The 20,580-nt window shown below is 36.8% G+C and overlaps 1 protein-coding gene and 1 long non-coding RNA gene across 2 annotated transcripts; both read right to left on the bottom strand.

Moving 5' to 3' along the window:
- Positions 1-470: 470 nt before the first annotated feature.
- LOC117080492 lies at positions 471-20,366 on the bottom strand. Its single transcript, XR_004435874.1, has 3 exons — positions 20,285-20,366; positions 16,864-16,870; positions 471-481 (listed from the first exon to the last, which is right to left on the bottom strand). It is a non-coding gene; the product is annotated as an uncharacterized LOC117080492 (long non-coding RNA).
- Positions 2,950-9,486, bottom strand: LOC117080491 (tripartite motif-containing protein 51). Its single transcript, XM_033205605.1, has 6 exons — positions 8,857-9,486; positions 8,480-8,575; positions 6,451-6,681; positions 5,716-5,738; positions 4,684-4,781; positions 2,950-3,627 (listed from the first exon to the last, which is right to left on the bottom strand). The coding sequence occupies exons 1-6, from the start codon at positions 9,295-9,297 to the stop codon at positions 3,128-3,130; spliced, it is 1,389 nt and encodes a 462-aa protein (XP_033061496.1). The 5' UTR covers positions 9,298-9,486; the 3' UTR covers positions 2,950-3,127.
- Positions 20,367-20,580: the final 214 nt, after the last annotated feature.

Raw genomic sequence — 20,580 nt, 5'->3', positions numbered from 1 at the left:
TAACATTTGCAAAGTGTCAAAAACTGTGACTGCCAATACAGAGATGAATGTGGATTGGAAATACCTTTTATATAAGAGGATAAAAGGATGATCTTGTCACATAAGTATAATAAAAAAGTAAAGGGGCTTTATACCCTACTAAGGGCTTCTAGAACAGTACCCATGAGATCTACTTGAAAGACAATTCCAATACCTCTGCCACATTTGAATCCGGTTTTATTAATTTCTTTGTCTCTTAACAGTGTTTCCTTTATGTATCTTTTCTGTTTCTATATATGTCTGGTAAGTTTTACTCAAAAAGTGAACTCTGTAGTAGTATATAGAAAGCAAACCCCACATGTGTTCCCTTTTACTAGGCTGTGTATGTGTGTTTTGAGGGAGAAGGTTGAATCAATCTAATCAGGAGTTGATTTGGTTTTGGGACTTGTTCCTCTTAGAGTTAACTCCAGTGCACCATAGGTTTCCTGCTCATCTAGCAATACTTTGTGTTCCGGATTGGACTAGTTTAGCAGCTTTCTCAGTATCTGCTGTATCCTCACCTTTAAGTTTCCCTCCAAATTCTGCTCAGTCCCCCAGAGGACACTGCTTTGACCTGTTACTCAACAATTGTTGCCTAGTTGGGGGTGACGAAGAGAATAGAGAAGCATTCTCTGTCATTCTGATGAAGCTCAGTGACAGGTCGACACTGTTTCTGGGTCTTCATGGTTGGAACCCTCTTAATGATCCTCTCCAACCTTCAGGTGTAGGTCTAAATCATCCACATATGGTTTTCCTCTTTTTTCCTTTTCCCCTTTCCAAAGTTCAATTAGTTCTACCAATGTCCAAGGGCAATGGTATTCCTTATCTTTCCCTTTGTAGTTTTAGATTTTGTCACATGGGAGAGATGGGGAGGTAAATACAGGTCTTAAAATGTGATCTTCTCTGAATCTCTTCACAGACTGTAAAACAAATGTATGTGGCACGTATACACCATGGAATACTATGCAGCCATAAAAAAGGATGAGTTCATGTCCTTTGCAGGGACAAGGATGAAGCTGGAAACCATTGTTCTCAGGAACCTAACACAAGAATAGAAAACCAAGCACTGCATGTTCTCACTCATAAGTGGGAGTTGAACACTGAGAACACATGTACACAGTGAGGGAAACATAACACACCAGAGCCTGTTAGGGGATAAGGGGCCAGGGGAGGGATATCACTGGGATAAATACCTAATGTAGATGATGGGTTGATGGGTGCAGCAAACCACCATAGCACGTGTATACCTATGTAACAAACCTGAACGTTCTGCACATGTCCCCAGAACTTAAAGTATAATAATAAAAAAAGTTTATGTCTTAATGTTGATGTTAACTTACCATAAATTAAATTATGTGTGTGTGTGTGTGTATATATATATATGCATTTGAAAAATTAGGCATAACATCAAATTCATTTATTTCAAGCTTCTTATTTTACACATTAAAATATTTAAAATGTATATTATATATAATTTTCTTCTGCATGAAAAATACTTACAGTTTCTCTCTTTGATTGAAATGATTCCTGAATCTTATCCTGGTTAATTTTTAAGTTTCCTAACGATTACCTTCCAAAATATTATTCAATATTCTAACTTCTAGTATCAATTAATGGAGTTCACAATTCATCCAAATATATTTATCTATAATATAACATTTGTGTGTTTCAATTCTTCTTCTTAAACTTCTCATTGAGATTCATAATTTGTTGCATTTTCATCTCATCTGTGTTTTACAGAATTCTTTTTTATGAAGAGATCACAATTTATTTAGCAATTCTACTGTTGATTAGTATTTATTTTGTCTCCAATTTGGAGCTACAATAAAAATTGATGCAATGATCAACACTGTATTTATCTTGAAATACATATAGGCAACCTGTGGAATCTATTTTAGAGTTAAAATATTTAGCCGATAGGATGCTCATAGTCAGTTGGCAAAAAGTATTTCAGTTTACATCCCTCCAGCCATGAATAACTTTCACTGATTCTTTGTCTTTCACAACACACAATATTATGTGTCTTTAAATTTTGCTAATTTTTATGGAGGTCTGTAGTTCAACTTATGGATTAATTTTTATTATTCTGAGGACTAATACAAGTAATCCCTTTTTCATATTTGTCCAGTTATTTATGCCTCCAATTTTATGAAGTACCTGTTCAAATATTTTCCCAATTTTATATTGGGTTCATTTTCTTTTATTGATTACATTCATTAATCACATGTATTGTATTTTATTGCATATATGTTGGGTTAAATATTTTTCTCCACAATTCGTTTGTATTTTAATTCTTGGATGGTATAGTTTGAAACACAGAAGTCATCACTTTTGATATAAACTAAATTTTCCTTCTTAATTGTTACATTTTTGTCTTGGTTAGGAAATCTTTCTCTGTGAGAATATTTTATTGTGTTCCCTTCACCTTCAGAACGTGAATCCATGTGTAAATGAATTGTGTATGGTTTGAGGTAGGAGTCAGTATTCAGTTATGTCCATTTGAATATTTAATTGATCCAGTATTGTCCTGATCACCTTGTAAATTTCACTGTAGGAAAACACTCTAATAATGCATGAGCATTTGTATATAAGATGAGATTTAGAAAGATAAACACAGCATAGGAGGTCAAATAAGATGACCTCAAAGTATAGATTCATCAATAAAACACATGGATAAGTATAATACTGTTAGCTGAAGAGACAGAAAATATTGCCAGGTTACCATTGAGTCTTTTGCCTCCAAGTTTTTTCATGAAGCCCAAGATCCCTACTTTCTTCCCTTGATTTTAACTTCGTTTAGACAACTCTGTCATCTATTATTTCACTTTGTGACATTCACAAATAATGAAAAAACCAGAGAATATATTCTATTCCATACATCATGGGTAATGATTTTCCAAAAATGATTAAACAAAGAACCAATACACATAGTTTTAATGTTTTCACCATATTTAATAGAAGCACTATCAATGAGATTTGATGACATTAGAACACAACTAAAGACATTAAATATAACTTATTTGTCCTGTTTGATGAGGTGCGAAAAAGAGGGCTTTCTGTGATAAATGGGTTCCCACAGCATATAGACACACTTCTGACTTATCTCTGGTCAGAAGTGACTACAGCAAAAGATAGGCCTGAGAGGAGGTGAGAAGGAGCAATTAGGGATGGTGTATATCAGGGCATTTTGATCAACATCAACAAAGGTCATGGTTCTACCTTCACAATCCAGGAATAATCCTACTCGACTGGTAGGTCTTGGAACATATTGCACCACAAGTGGGGAGGTGGTAAAGAGACTGCAGTGAGCATCCTCCTTAACGCATCCAAGAAGAAAGAGTCCCTCCCCTCCATCTATCTTATCATTCTGTCTCTTCTCTTTCCAGTAATTGTTACAGACACCAAAAGCCCAATTCCAAGAGTCCCCCACATGAACCTCCCAATAATATTTGCCAGATGTGAAAGTCTGAGCACCCCATACAAGAAAACATTCAGAGTTTGCAGTGAAATGGGGATCATCTTGAGGGTCACATCCAACATTTATGCTTCTCAAATCTCCATACAGGAAGATATGACTATTGCGTCTTTCAGGCTGCAGAGTAAAATCAACTGCAAAAGTAACAAAAAAAAGTATAGATACATGTAAATAATAGAAATTAGAATTCTTGAGGGAAAATTTGTTCTACCAAGAAATTTGAAGTTACAAGGACAGGAGAATTTTGATTACAACATTTAATCAAGTATAAGGATGATTAATATTCTCTATAGGAAAAACAACATCCTACAAACAGACATTGAAAATGTATTGAAAACTCAAAAATTGAGAGTTGAATATAAAACCAGCCTGTTTTAATCCAATTTCCAATGTAAAAGTGAAATGTTATATGCCCGAATGCCCTTTAGCTATCAAGGTCATTATTAAAATATTTCTTGTTCTTAAATACTAGTGATATACTTTCGACAAGAATGGGAAGATTTTAGCTTACTCAAGCACTGCTCTAGATAACTGACATAGTCTATTGTTCAAATTATAAGTGGATACTGAATTCATTTTTGCAAAATGTTAACTGTCACTCTGTGCAATTTCTGCAGTCTTAGCCTTTGAAATGACCTTTTAGATTTTACACGTAGTCATGGTGTAACTGAACTGAACTATCATTTCTTGTTTTACTTCATTTACAAAATTCTTTTCTTTTTTCTTCTCTATTTATAGTCGATTTTACATTATATCAATAATATACATTTATTGTAAGAAAATACAAATACTCCAAAACTGCTGTGAACTCTATTCCCCAAAAACTGTTTTTAAAAATTCAAGTGAAATACAGTAAAGAAATGTAAAATTTTAATGTAACTTTGGATTATTAAGCTTCCTTCTGAGCATTGTTCCATTTATTCAATTTTTTACTTCTTATGCCATTCCATTTACCCAAAATATACCTCTATCCATGTGAGCCCAGAACATATTTGTTTTTCACTATGTTTTACTCTTCCTGTTATAAATTGGACTATAAATAGAAACAAAGATATAATAGGGTTGCATAGTCATATCGTTCACTTCCTTCTGAAATGAAATAAGGATTTGATGAAGGATAAAATATTACCGCCATGATTCTAACAAGATGTAATACACTGTGGGAATTCTGCCAATGGGCTGACACTCACCTCTGAATCCATTGAGCCTATCCAGCAGTCCAGTGATGGGCCCTGCACTGAGCTCTGGATTCACAGGCTTGGGCATTTGCAGCAGCAGGGACTCATACCTGCAAGGAGAAAGATGCAGTTACCACATCTACAGCCAAAAAGTACATAAAAATCACTACTTTTATTTAAAAGACATTTCATGAGAATCCCTTTAACCCACAATTTGCTAATTCCAAAATGATCATTTTCTGTTTCAGATTCATTCTTATTCACAGTTCCTGATTTTCAAGCATGTTAGAAAAGTCAGTCTGAGTGAGAATTCATTTGGATCTTTCTTCTTACTTCTCCAAATTAGTAAGAATCATTAATCTTAAGACCAAGAGAATATTCAAATATAAAATTCTGGGTTCCAGACTTCAGCAGAATTTCCTGATATCACCATCTGGAAAGGTGGGGTTATTTTTAAGACTGCTGCATCTGTTGCTTCCTTCTCAAGGCCAGGGTGTTGAAATATGCTCTAGGCAGGGAGATCTGCCTTTTATATCTGAGGTTCTCCGGAGGCCTACATAGTTCAAACATTCCAAATAGTTTGTTTCATCTATTTTTCAGAATTATCTATTTAATTATAAACTAGAAATCATCAACACTTTTCACTGCAAAAATACTTTCCCTTTTTCTCTCTGGCTTCCTCTGGTTGACTTTGTAGCCATGTAGTAAATGTAACATTTTCTCTTTCAAATATGCAGGTTTTTGAGCAATAAAAAGGAAATTAGGAGTAGAGATGATCACTTTTTTATTCTTCTTTCATTTTTTTTGTTTTCTTTTTTTTTGTTTGTTTGTTTTTTAGTTTTGCAGAACTTTCATTGAACTGCCTAATAAAATCACTGAGTATAGCAACAAAAGAGAAGACAACATAGGGTGTGGGATGGAGAAAGTACAACCAGCACAAGGTAATATCAATATCTGAATCAATTATGTCTTCAGTGTCAAAGTTCCTGCTTGATATTTGTGGAAACTGAAAGAGCATCTGCTAAAATCTTGGTATGCACTCACCTGTGTGATATGTCTCCAAAAGCCTGTAAGAAAAAAAAGAAAAAGAAAGGCTTAGTGCTTTCCACATGATGCAATTTCCACTAAGTTCACTGTGAGATTTGGAGGCAGTTTCTGAGATATTATTTTCCTACAATTTTCCCTCCTGGAAAGCATTTTTTGTTTATTTTCTCATGAAAATCTCAGTCTATCATATGTCATGAATTAATGTCCTGATAAAGTCTCAGTCTTGAACACATTCTCTTTCCAAGTGAAGGAATAGGAGGCCCATAGAGTCTGTGGTCTGCTGTAACCATAAAGAAGCTACTCAGTCGTCTTCCCTAAGCCCTGTTACCAAAATGAGTGGATCCCAAAATAATGTTAATGTGATCCTAGATTCCCCAACTTCTCCATCATGCCGTGTCTCCAAATTAACCTAAGTGCAAATGAATCACTTCTCATTCTATCCACTTTCAAAAATCCTAAATATATCATTGACTTTTGATGGGAAATATTTCTTGGGGCTGTTACCTTGGTCATTCCACAAAGTTTTGTTGCTGGTGGATAAAGTAGGAGGGACCTTTGGTTGGTAGAATCCATAGGAGAGGCTATAACCTTCCAACTGAGTAGCATTAGTTATAGAAACGTGTTTTTAGAAACAAATCATGGAAGTAATGTGGGGGATGCATTTCAGGAGAGAGGGAAAATACCCATGCATGTGAAGGTTCTACATCCTGATACCCCATGGTCAGTCCGTACCTGGAGTAGCTCCACATCTGCTTTATGGCACATTTGCTTCAGATCCTCATACATTCCTCTTAAAAGCTCCCTCGAATTTCCCATTCTGGCTTTGCTTTCATTGAGTTGCTGAAAAATGTCCTCGCCCTCCTTTTGCAGCCTCTCCAAGTGATGTTGCTCTTCTTCATGAAGAAATGTAGGCATCTTCTGATATTCAGCTCTGATTGCTTTTATCCTTAAACTCACATAATCCTGCAATGACAATAGTCAAAATAGAAATGTTGTATCCATCTTCTCTTGAATTTCACTGATTCCTCTTAGCATTCTGAACATCCAATATTTTAACCCTCAGTCTTGTCAATTCTCAGATTCCACAACGTTTTATTCCTCTCCTTTTTTCTGCATTAATATCAACATAGTTGTTTCTGCCTGGTTACATTTACTTGATTAATGATAAAATGTTTTCTAAGATAGTTATATAAAAATGGATTTCTCTCTTCTAACACACATTTACAGAAAGAAAACACAGTTCTTGCTTAAGAATTAAACTATCAAGCAATATTGGCTAGATAGGAAACCATTATTTCTATTTTGGAGAATTGGGGCAATTTATGTAAACCCATTACATGAGTAATTATGAAATGACCACAGACTAGCATTGTCAACTCAATGCATTTCACCCAGCATCACATAGTCTAATAAGGTTTCATTTATTCTCTTCCAAACGCACCCTAATCTGCAACATGGATTTCTTTGTGGTTCCTCAACCCCCCAAATAAATGCAAATGAAATATTACTGCACATGCTGTTTCCTATATCTAGAATTATTTTCATATATATATGTATTTCTCATATATGTACTCTCTATATATTTCTCATATATAGGTATATATGGATATATGAGGAATATCTATGTGTATCTGTGTGTGTATATATATTCCTCACATATATCCACGTATAAATATATACACCCACACCCAGATACACGTATGTATTCCTATATTTATGAGGAAGGGGAAGGCAAACAGGAGGATATATGTATTTCCTCTTGATTGATATTTTGTTTCATTGTGAATTTTTCCATGAGCCTTTTTGCTGACCATACTAATTAAAACCCAAACCCTCATCCCCAGTCCCTAACCTCTGTGCTCCTTTTCTACTTTCCTCCTTGATTATTCTCCAAAGACAGTACTACACTCTAACACATCATGTACTTTACATATCTGCATGGTGACCATTTGCTTCTTTAATTTCAATTGCAAGATTTGTGTGTTTTCTTTCTTCTTTACTACTTAATTTTCTAAGTTGATATTTGACATATCCTAGGTATTCATAAAATATTTTTCAATGAATTTATATTAGAATGAATTAATGAATTAATATTAGATACCATACCCTCAAGATAAATGTCCACAAAGAGAAAATCATTTCTAGAATTCTTCTCAAGTCCTTAAAGTTCTCCTTATATTAAATACTAGCTCCCATATTTCTCGCATATTTGTGTCTTCAAGACACAAGTGTACATTTCTCACCCCTTTTTCCATTACGTGTTATGACTTATTCAATATTAATTAGTTCTGATATTTAATTTCATGCTTCCTCTTAATTTGCACTCTTGTTCCTTCTGCCTGATATTTAACTCACATTTCAAATATATTTGCCCATCAGGATTCAAATTCATGCTGACTCAGCCTTAGAAGGTTCACTTGAAATTTCCATGACTGCCAAATAACGCTTGTGCCCAGAAGTTATCCAGGCAATCAATTGAGAATGCTGTGAAATGGCCCAGTTTCCTGCATTTGTTGGTGTATTGCTAGAGGTTTGTATGGAGACAGATGAGCATGCTTGGGTAACATCTGTCATCTGGTTAGAAATCCTACCAAAGAGTCACACTATCTTATATAAAAAATTAGGGTATTTTTTCTCAAGTGTTTTTTCCTTTTTTGTTGAATTCCAGAAATATTACGGATTGAGATCAAGTTCCTATTTTAAGAGTCACCCATTTGTTCGACATAAGTTACTGAAGAAGGTACAGTAACATGATACCAACCTTCCAGCATCTGGTTCTGGTGGTTTCCATGTTCAGGTTTCTGTGATTTTCACATGCTTTTTCCCATAAAGACTGCATTTTCTTCAGGAGCTTCTCCTGCAAAAGAGCCATGAATTGAAGCACAAGTGAAGACACTAAAGTATCATTCACTCTCTGATATATGAAGGACCCCAAATGAGAGACAAATTGACCCATAGAAAATAGTTTGCTTTGTTTCTCCAAATGTTTGTCAAATCTGAGAAGTGTGAAGCCAAGGAAGCTCATAGAAGACGTGCTTAAAGGGACACAGAGATGGCATCATCCAGTCTCCAAGGAAATAGACTTACAAGAATTTCCTGTGTCCTTTATAGAAATAGATCTTCAGAGGCATCACTTACCCGGTATTCCTCAGCAGCCCACTCAATGGGACAGTGTTTGTGGTCTCGGTGCTCCTGAGAGTTGGAGCACAGCAAACAGAGCAGGCTCTTGTCCACTTCACAGAACATCTTCTTTATCTCTCTGTGAGTCCCACATATCTGCTCCTCAGAGCTAAGGAATTGCCTGAGACTGGCTTTCCTGGCAATGGAAGCCATCTTCTTCAAGCGAATGTTAGTTCTGAGGTTTCTCTGCCATGTTGTCTTCTTGCATTTAGAGCACTGAACAAGAACCGTGATGTCTTGCCAATTGAGGTAGAAACAGGGCCTGCAAAAACTGTGCCCACAGTCTATGGTGATTGGGTCTATGAAGTAGTTCATGCAGATGGGGCAGGTAAGTTCCCTCTGGAAGACTTGCAAGATTCCAGAATTCATGTTTCTGAGGAAGAAAGAGCAGCATGTCATTTTGGGGTCTGGGTTGGTGAAAATCTGTCAACATGTGGTGATATGTGATAGCTATATTTTCTTCTCAACAGTGCACATTAAAGGGGAACAAACTATTTCCTCTGCAACAAAAATGAAAAATTCATACACAAGGAGAATCTTAAGGCTTTATAGCAGACACCACTGACTACATGACTCACAATCTCTTCTATTCCTAGTTCCTGCCCATAACATAATGCAAATCTATTCAATAACCTATTCCCTGGGATTGATATGAAACTTGGGTTTTAGTCTTAAGTGGTCTAGAACTTAAGGGTCTTGTTTGTCCCTATTCCTCTTTCAAGTAACTACTGAATGACTATAGGAGAGGAGTAGATAACCTACACTAGGTAAGAAAACACGAGAAGATGGTCAGAGGGCTCTATGCCATATTTTCAGGAGGGACCCAGAAACCCGGCTCTTTGAAACAAAAGCAACCCCAAAACCAACCAACCGACCAGATAAACAAAAAGACAACAACTAAACCAGTCTATGTTCCCTAGGAGAGAAAATAAATAATGAAAGATACTGGGCTATTTTTCTTGTGGCTTAAATTAGCTTCCTCTTTGGCTACTCAAACTATGAAGTCAAATATTGTCAGTTTTTTCTAAACTGAAATATGTACAATTATGTTACTATGGCATTATTGTTAATTTTAGGTGTTGACTTGACTGGATTAAGTAATATATGGAGAACTGGTGAATCATTATTTCTGGGTGAGTCTGTGAAGGTGTTTCCAGAGTGACAAGTGAGTTGGTGATCTGAGTGGGGAACAGCAGCCCTCAATGTGGGTGGACACCATCCAATCATCTGGGAGCTCAGACCGAAAAAAAGGGCAGAGAGAAGGCCATTTGCTTTCACACACACAATTTATATATATTTATAGTTATAGTTATGCATACATCCTATGGTTCTGTCTCTCTGGAGATCCCTGACCCATGCAAACTGCAATCTTTGCTTTGGCAGTTTGAAGGCATTTACCTTACTGTCTTTTACTAAGCAGTGTTGAATTTAAGTGCCAAAAGTGAAAATTTAAGAATTGCAAACATTTAGGCTGGGCGCAGTGGCTCACGCCTGTAATGCCAGCACTTTGGGAGGCTGAGGCGGGTGGATCATCTGAGGTCAAGAGTTCGAGACCAGCCTGACTAACATGCTGAAACCCCGTCTCTACTAAAAATACAAAATTTAGCCAGGTATACTGGTGGGCGCCTGTAATCCCCACTACTCAGGAGGCTGAGACAGTAGAATCACTTGAGTCCAGGTGGTGGAGATTGCAGTGAGTCAAGAGCCAAGATCATGCCATTGCACTCCAGCCTGGGTGACAGAGCAAGATTCCATCTCCAAAAGAAAAAACAAAACAAAAAAAAAAAAGAAATGCGAATATTTTTCAGAGGTCATCTGAGCCATTTCCAGGAATGTTTCATAGTTTCATCTGACATAAGCCTCAATTAAAATGTCAACTAGTATCACGTATCAAATTATGCCTTACACGTTTATCTGCTCAACAACTATATTTTGATTTCTAAGCTAGGGTATTTTGGAGAGCCTTCTTGTTTCCTTTAGTATCACCAGTTTTCATCTCATCATTGCTTTAGTAATTTAAAATCATGTCTAAAAGTTTAAGGTTATGAAAGCACAACATTTACAATATTCAATAATTCTCTCTTTTTACTTAATTCAATGTACCAGTATTAGTACATGCAGTACACACACATATATGTTTTAATGTGAATTCTGTGTATTCATGATGCATACAAATCTACTGCAGCAAACACTAGACATTTAAAATTTTTCAAAAATGTACTGAACACTTCTGGCATATAAAAAATAACAACAATTAACACCTCATGTCATAAAATGAGTAGTAATATTATGAGTTACAAATAATATCATTAAGTAGGTTTAAGACAGGTAGATATTTTTATCATTGTAATTTACTATTTGGTAATAAGTTGCACTCACCCCAGGGCTCTAAGAATGTTTCCTGCAGTGATTTTTCTAAAAAAAGTTCTTTTAATTACTCCCAAAGATCAGGAGCTCATTCCCTTCAGAGCTGACTTTCCGAGGCCACCTGAATGCAGGTAACTCTAAGTGCTGTCCTCCTCTGGAGCAAAATGAGCTTCTCTCTTCTGCATCCTTTTATATGAATCTTTGAAGACCACACCCACCTCTTTAGTGGTATTTAGCGTATTAAGAAAGGTGGAGACAGAGTTGATTAGGTTTATGCAATATTTAGTACACGCCTTTTCATCACTGATTAAATTAGCATCACACTATCATTGTAAAAACCACTGCTTGAATGAGGCATACCTATCATCAATCTTATCAGGGTAAACATACGCTAGAAATTAACTAAAATTGATTAATACTGTTTCTTGAGTTTCTTCTATGGCACAGGCTTTCCTCTAAACACACATTAATTCATTTGTTTATGTATTCTAGAGAAAGGTTCTCCTTCTGGTGTGCAGTGGTACAATCTTAGCTTACTGCAGCCTTGAATTCCAGGGCTCAAGTAATCCTCCCACTTTAGCTTTCAAAGTAATAAGGACTAGAGTATTATGCCATTGCACATAGCTGATTTTTATTTATTTATTTTTCTTAAAGATGGGATATGGCTATGTTGCCAAGTCTAGTCTGTAATTCCTGCCTTCAAGTTATCCTCTGACTTCAGCCTCCCAAAACGATGAGAGTACAGGGTGAGGCACGTAACCCACTCGTAAAGCCTTCTTTATCTACATGGTATTCTCAGAGTAGGCCAAAAGGATCTAAAATTTCCATTTTCGTTTTTTAGCACTATAAGAGTATTCACTAATTAACCAAGTAATCCCACATAATAATTTAGCTTCTTGTCAAATTTTCAAAAGTTTTGCCAATCTCGTGGGTAAAACGTGAGTTATTCTTTTAACTGCTTTCCTCCACATAGTGCATAATATCCTAGAACGGCTAGAAAAGTACCATGAGTATTGATTTTGGAATTATAAATATCTATTAGGATGTAGGCAACTTCACGAATACAGAATCCAGATGATGGGGAAAGACTATGTATGCTTTTTTCTATTCCAAAGTTTGTTTTGTGATATGAAGCTCCAAAAGAAGGAAAAGATTCCAGAAGGGGACACCCAAATATCTTCTCACAGAGGAATTATTTGCCAGTGCTTCACAAGATTTATGGTCAACACTGACAGAACAGTGAAAACATATCTATCAGCCTTATATCAGTCAAGGTTCAAAGACAAAAGCAGGACTCTTAAGATATATGTACACTTAGGGAGATTCATATATGGACTTAGTACATGGAATTAGTTTACTCAATTGAGGGGCTGATGAAGGAAGTATAACGTCTCTGGTACAATCAATCAGGAAAAAACAATCTGCTGTTTGGATCCCAATGGTCATGGAAAAAAGCTTTCAGTAGGGAGCAACGGGAACAATAGAGATCCTTCACACTTTAGTCTTGTCCAAGGAATGTCTAAGTCTTCCTTCAGAGGACTTTCACTGGTAAAGTCAAACTTACTGGGGTAAACTTCCTAGTCCCAGAATTAGAACACTTATTTACATCTGAAAACTGCTTTTCCAGCAGGGCCTAGGTTAGCATTTCGTTGAATAAGAAGGAGATGTGTGTATGCTACAAAATGGTTGCTGCTGTCATTTCCCTCCTTGTAGTTAAAGCTCGCCAACTTGACACATTGAGCAAATCATTAAGAGGTTATATGCCATAAGTTTAAGAAAGAGAAAATAGGATTCCTTGTTCCTAAGTTTACTGTGCAAGATCACCAACAGACTGAAACTCCTGAGTTATACATTCTGTAACTCAATAAATTGAGGTAATTCAAGTGTCCACACAGAGGTGAGATCAGCCCCGGGTGCATGGAGGGTACTGGGGGCTCAGCCCTGCACTTAAGAGTGGGAAGCCTTTGAGACCTTAGTTCATGGACCGGACCCTGCAGACATTCTCTGCTGAGATTCAGGGGCTCCCTGGTGGGGCTCTGGTATTCCATCACAAGGTCTGATGACTATGTGTATCATGAAAGAGTTGAGGCAAGGAGAGAAAGGAAAAAGGGTAGCTTCTAATTTAATTTCAACAATTTTTTGCACCACATCATTTACTCACCACAACAGTCAACTTTAGGCAGATGAAGTCTAGAGCTCTGGAAATCAGGAGCTCTCAATTCTAGACCTACTTCTGTCTACTGTGACCTTATTAATGAAACAACTTATTTTCCTACATGAATCTCAAACCATGAAACAAATATGAGAATGTAAGACCCTTTAGAGTTGACATTTGTAGGTTCTAAAAGTCCAAGCCAGAAGCGGGATTAGAGATGGGTATGGGCATTAGAGATGTGTGTATGGGCAAGAACAATATATGATGTGGACAAAGAGCACTCTAACCAATTTTGAACACTTCCTCATTTCCCACTGCATCCCCTTTCAATACAAAAGGCTCTTTTTTGGACCTGAGAGTCTTTTTACATTCTAGCATCTGAAACCTTCCTCTACAACAAAATTTCTATTGATTTACTATTCTATTTTTGAGAACCAGTAAGAGACTCTCTCCCTCATCTTGGTTTCATAACTCATTACAAAATTTTCATACAGGAGTTAGGGATCTATTTCTGCTTTCTTAATATGCATAGAAAACTGAATTTATTTTACTTTGGAAATGTTAATTTTTTAATGAAAATTCAATAAATTCAATTATAGCATATTATTCAAAATTCAACAGTTATAATTCCATTGAAATTGTAATTGCGGCCGGGCGCGGTGGCTCAAGCCTGTAATCCCAGCACTTTGGGAGGCCGAGGCGGGCGGATCACGAGGTCAGGAGATCGAGACCATCCCGGCTAACCTGGTGAAACCCCGTCTCTACTAAAAAATACAAAAAACTAGCCGGGCGACGTGCCGGGCGCCTGTAGTCCCAGCTACTCGGGAGGCTGAGGCAGGAGAATGGCGTAAACCCGGGAGACGGAGCTTGCAGTGAGCTGAGATCCGGCCACTGCACTCCAGCCTGGGCGACAGAGCGAGACTCCGTCTCAAAAAAAAAAAAAAAAAAAGAAATTGTAATTGCTACTTTGTTTTATTTGCTCACATGGAGAAACCTGTGCACAATTTTATCCATGCTAATAACAATTCATTTATTGAATAATAAATTATATTTTGCTTTGTAACCTCTGAATGTCCAAGACTATTTTTAAATCTTATAAATTTCTTTCTTTGAAATCCCCGTTTATTAGATAGTCTTCTGGAAACCCCAGTCATTTTCTCTTCAAACCTCTTATTTATTTCTGTTAACATAAATATATTAGAATAAGGAAGGGAGCAATGTACTCCATGGGCTTTGATGTACCACATACTTTGCTATTTCCCTACCCACACCTTCCATAATCCTAACAGAAAATGTAGAATATGTATCCCATTGTCCCAACCTCATATACGAGCACATGAAGGGTAAGAAATCTCTTTTCTGTCCTGTTTCTTGTATGGGAGGGAGTCAGGAATCAGTCCCACGTCACCAACTCCATAAATCCTCAAATATTTCAACATATTGCCTTATCTAGAACCACAGAAACACGTAGGATTCCTTTTGTGCTTGTCCATCTGATTTTCAGCCTACATTTTGAGGTTTATTTATCTCATGAATAAAGCATTCAGCTGTTGAACACTTTAACATCATAGAAGCCTGTAAATATCAGAATCAAAAAACACAACAATTCAACATGTCTTCCTTTATGCTACCATAGCTTTTATGTTACAAGTGTTATGCCTTTAAATGTAAGAATGTATTAAATTTATTATTATAAAATAAATCAGAATCAAATAGATTACATTCCTTAAGAAAATAATGAAGGCAGCAATTGCAAGCAGTACTATAGATGTCAGATTTGAAAGATTTTTTTTCTTTTCTTATTTATTTTCTTAGAGACGTGGTCTGGCTGTCACCCAGGCTATAGTGCAGTGGGTGGTTCCTAGCTCACAACAGCCTCAACCTCCTGGGGTCAAGCCATCCTCCATCTCTGCCTCCTGAGTAGAAAGAACTACTGGCAGGCTCTACCATTCTGTTTTTTTGTTTTTGTTTTTGTTCTGTTTTATTTTCATTTTATTTTATTTTTTATAGAGACATGGCCTTCCTATGCCACCCAGGCTGGTCTCCAACACCTAGATTCAAAACATCTTCCTGCCTTTACCTCCCAAGGCAATGGGATTACAGCTATAATCCACCATTTCCGGCCTCAAAATATTTTCATAGCAGATTTAACAGAACATTTTCTTCTATGCTAATGTCTAAATTCAGTAGGCAGAAGATTAATGTCCTTTACTCTTCCCATATCTGACTTAGTATCCCTTTCTTACACAGCCTACTGCTAAATTTGAATGCTTGTTTTCAATTTAACAGTTATGTTTCATAGCACAGAATAGTGAAATGAGTAATGTGAAGTAGAGTTCCCATCTTATTTCCTAGCCCCTGCCAATCTAACCGTAGATATTCTAAAATGGCTCATGATCTTACCCTTCCCTCCGTTGGATTCCGGATTATGAACTAATGAGTGTTGGGTTTAAAAAGTTTAAGGAATAGAGCAGAAACTAAGACTAGCGCCTCTTATGGTTCTACTTACTCTAGAACCACTATTTTCAGAGAAACTCTTATCAGAATGCTAGGCTCACACTGATTTCTCATCTGAACATGCTTAGAAATAAATATGTTAGCTCTTACCCCGATTTTAATTAAAAAAATAAATCCCCACTCTACAGAAGCAGCCACCAAGTATTTCCTTACACAAGCAATCACATCTGTAGTTCTCATAATAGGTGTCCTCTTCAATAACCTGTTCACTGGGCAATGAACAATAATAAACATTATTAATCAGTTTTCTTCCTGAATAATGATAATGGCCCTAGTGATAAAACTAGGAGTGACTCCTTTCACTTTTGAGTCCTAGAGGTAATTCAAGGAACCTCCCTAATGTCTGGTATGCTTCTCCTCACATGACACAAACTAGACCCTCTCTCAATTATGTTTCAAATTTCTCCATCAATAAACACGAACATCCACCTATCTATCACATTGCTATCCATTATAGTGGGCCGTTGAGGAGGACTTAAACACAACTACCAAAAATTCTAGCCTACTCCTCAATTACTCACATAGGTTGAATAATAGCAGTGTTAATTTATAATCCAAATATTACTATTCTAAACCTGATCATTTAATTTAACAGTTACAGCACTTCTAGCACTCAACCTGAATATCAGCACCACTACCCTGTCATTATCTCATGCCTGAAAGAAATGAACATGATTAACACTCATAATCCCACTAATTCTACTATCCCTAGGAAGTTTACCTCCATTAACAGGTTTTCGACTTAAAGGACTAATTATTCAAGAATTTACAAAAAACAATAGTCTTATTGCTCCAACCATTATTGCTATTATAACTCTACTCAACCTATACTTTTATATATGCCTAATTTATTCCATCTCAGTGACAATATTCCCCACATTGAATAACATGAAAATAAAATGACAGTTGAAAAAAGCAAAACCCACGCTATTCCTCCCACCACTTACCATTTTTTCGGTCCTCCTCTTACCCATGTCTCCATTAATACTAAATATCATCTAGAAATTTAATTTAAATAAGACCAAGAGCATTCAAAGCCCTTACTAAATAAATTACACTCAATTTCTGTAACAGATCTAAGGACTGCAAGACTCTATTCTGCATCAGTTGGACGCAAATCAACCACGTGAATTAAACTAAGCTCTTACTAGATTGATAGAATTCAAACCCACGAAAATTTATTTATCAGCTAAACTCCTTAATCAACTGGCTTCAATCTACTTTTCCCATTGGGGGAAAAAGGCCGGATAAGCCCAGGCAGGATTGAAGCTGCTCCTTTGAATTTGCAATTCAACATGATAAATCACCTTAGGGCTGGTAAAAAGAGGTCTTGACTTGTGTCTTTAGATTTACAGTCTAATGCTTACTCAGCCATTTTACAAACCCCGTCCCCCTCCAACACACACACACACGTTCATCAATCGTTGATTCTTTTCAATTAACCACACAGATACCGGAAATGATATCTACTATTCGGTGCTTGAGCAGCAATAGTGGGCACCGCCTTAAGCCTTCTAATTCGAGCAGAATTAGGCCAACCAGGAACTCTGCTAGGAGATGATCAGATCTATAATGTTGTTGTTACCTCCCATGCATTCATTATAATCATTTATAGTTATACCAATTATAATTGGAGGCTTCCGCAACAGACCAGTCCCTCTGATAATTAGTGCACCAGATATGGCATTTCCCTGGATAAATAATATAAGCTTCCGACTTCTCCCACCCTCCTTCCTACTACTACTTACATCCTCAACAGTAGAAGCCAGCGCTGCAACCCGCTGAGCAGTTTATCTCCCTTTAGCAGGAAGCCTGACACATGCAGGGGCCTCTGTGGATCTTACCATCTTCTCACTCCACTTGGCAGGTAGGTGTTTCTTCTATTCGAGGGGCCATTAACTTTATTACCACAATTCTTAACATAAAACCCCCAGCCACATCCCAGTATCAAACATCCCTCTTCGTCTGATGAGTTCTCATTAAGGCAGTCCTTCTCCTCCTTTCTCTCCCAGTCCTAGCCGCCGGCATTACCGTACTATTAACTGACTGTAACTTTAACAGTACTTTTTTTGACCCCGCTGGCATGGGTGGCCCTATCTTATATCAACATTTATTTTGATTCTTTGGTCACCCTGAAGTTTATATCCTTATCTTACGAAGCTTCGGGATAATCTCCCATATCATAATGCATTACTCTGGAATAAAGAAGCCCTTTGGGTATATGGGCATAGTATGAGCCATGATATCAATCAACTTCCTAGAGTTTATTGTATGGGCCCATCATATATGTACAGTAGGAATAGACGTAGACGCATGAGCATGCTTCACCTCTGCCACTGTAATTATTGCTATCTCTGCTGGTGTCAGAAGTGTTTAGCTGATTAGCTACACTGCACCGCGGTAGCATCACATGATCTCCCGCAATACTCTGAGCCTTAGGATTCATTTTCTTTTTCACAATAGGGGGTCTAACCAGCATTGTGCTACCTAGTTCATCACTAGATATTGTCTGACATGATACATATTACTTTGTAACCCATTTCCACTATGTCTTATCAATAGGAGCAATATTCTCCATCATAGGAGGCTTTGTCCACTGATTCTCCTTATTTTCAGGTTACAGACTTAATCAAGCCTATGCTAAAATCCACTTCACTATTATATTTATAGGTATAAATTTAACCTTTTTCCCAAAGCATTTCCTTGGCCTATCTGGTATACTTTGACGTTACTCTGATTACCCTGATGCGCTCACTACATGAAATATTCTGTCATCCTTAGGCTCATGTATTTCAATAACAGCAGTTATATAAACAGTCTTTATAATCTGAGAAGCTTTTGCTTCAAAACGAAAAGTTCTAACAATTGAATAATCATCTTCTAATTTATAATGACTTTACGGCTGTCCACCACATGGACCACACATTCGAAGAACCAATCTCCGTTAAACTCTAGACAAAAAGAGAAGGAATCAAACCTCCAAAAACTGGTTTCCAGCCAGTCCCATAACCTCTATGACTTTCTCCATAAGATAGTAGTTAAATCATTACATAACTTTGTCAAAGTTAAATTATAGGTTAGATCTTGTATGACTTAATGGCTCATCCAGTTCTATTAGACCTTCAAGATGCTACTTCCCCTATTATAGAAGAGTTACTTTCCATGACGACGCTCTTATAATTATTGTCCTAATTATTTCCCTTGTTCCATATATTATTTCCCTAATACTCACAACAAAATTAACTCACACTAACATCATAGATGCCCAAGAAATTGAAACTGTCTGCCATTATCTTGATCTTAATTGCCCTCCCATCCCTATGTATTCTGTGTCAAACAGATGAGAGATTCTGTATCAAACAGATGAGATTAACACTTCTTTTACTGTCAAAGCAAATGACCCCCAATGATATTGATGATATGAATATACAGACTATGAAGAATTAGCCTTTGATTCTTAATATAGTCCCAACAACAGACCTAAAACCAGGAGAACTTTGACTCCTAGAAGTTGATAACTGAACAATTCTACCAATAGAATTCCCGACTGTATATCAAACTCCTCCGGATACATCCTGCATTCATGAACTAACCCCTCATTTGGCTTCAAAACGGATGCAATTCCCGGACACCTACATCAAACTACCTTGACCGCTACTCTAACAGGCCTTTACTACGGACCGTGTTCAGAAATTTGTGGATCAAATCACAGTTTTATAGCAACTGTCCTAGAACTAACCTCCTTAAAATACTTCAAAACCTGATCCACATCCACCCTATAACATCACTGTAAAGCTACTTAGCATTAACCTTTTAAGTTAAAGACTGAGAGGACCTACACCTCTCTGTAGTGAATGCCTCAGCTAGACACTGCCACATGATCTACTGTTATTCTATCAATCAACATAACTTTAATCTTCTTTATTCAGCTAAAGCTACCAAATTACATTTACTGTACACCTCCTGTACCACATATAATCAAGGCAGAAACACATAAAACCCTCTGATAATAAAAGTGAATGAAAATCTATTTACGTCTTTTACTACCCCCACAATTCTAGGTCTATCAGCAGTAATATTAATCATTTTATTTCCCATTATACTATTTTCACCCTCCAATTATCTAATTAGTAATCGATCAATTTCCATTCGACAATGATTAGTACATCTTGTACTAAAACAGAGGATAATTACACATAACATTGAAGAACAAACCTGATCTCTTATACTGATGTCCCTAAATCTCTTTATTGCCTCAATCAATCTACTGGGGCTTCTATCCCATTCATTTACACCAACCCTACCCAGTTATCAATAAAGCTAGATATAGATATAGATACAGCGAACCCATTATGAGCAGGCACAGTAATTACAGGCTTCCGCTTTAAAACAAAAAACTCCTTAGCTCACTTTTTACCACAAGGCACACCTATGCTGCTTATGCTCATACTAGTAATCATTAAAACCATTAGCCTATCCATTCAACCAATGGCATTAGCTGTGCAATTAACAGCCAACATTATAGTTGGCCACCTATTAATACATTCAATCAGAGAAGCCACGCTAGTACTATCAACTGTTAACTTTTCCACAGCTCCAGCCACTCTCATTCTTCTGATCCTATTGACCATTCTCAGACTCGC

The sequence above is a fragment of the Trachypithecus francoisi genome, unplaced genomic scaffold, assembly GCF_009764315.1.
Source record: "Trachypithecus francoisi isolate TF-2019V2 unplaced genomic scaffold, Tfra_2.0 Lachesis_group8, whole genome shotgun sequence".
Taxonomy (NCBI): domain Eukaryota; kingdom Metazoa; phylum Chordata; class Mammalia; order Primates; family Cercopithecidae; genus Trachypithecus; species Trachypithecus francoisi.
This window is presented reverse-complemented; position numbering and strand designations above follow the sequence as displayed.

What these genes read in the sequence shown, in the direction of transcription:
- LOC117080491 (XM_033205605.1), bottom strand. Translation starts at nt 9,297, where the DNA reads ATGACATGCTGCTCTTTCTTCCTCAGAAACATGAATTCTGGAATCTTG. An exon ending in CAGATGTGGAGCTACTCCAG is followed by an intron (nt 5,739 to 6,450) that starts GTACGGACTGAC and finishes TTTTTCTTACAG; the next exon opens with GCTTTTGGAGACATATCACA. An exon ending in TAGGCTCAATGGATTCAGAG is followed by an intron (nt 3,628 to 4,683) that starts GTGAGTGTCAGC and finishes TTACTTTTGCAG; the next exon opens with TTGATTTTACTCTGCAGCCT.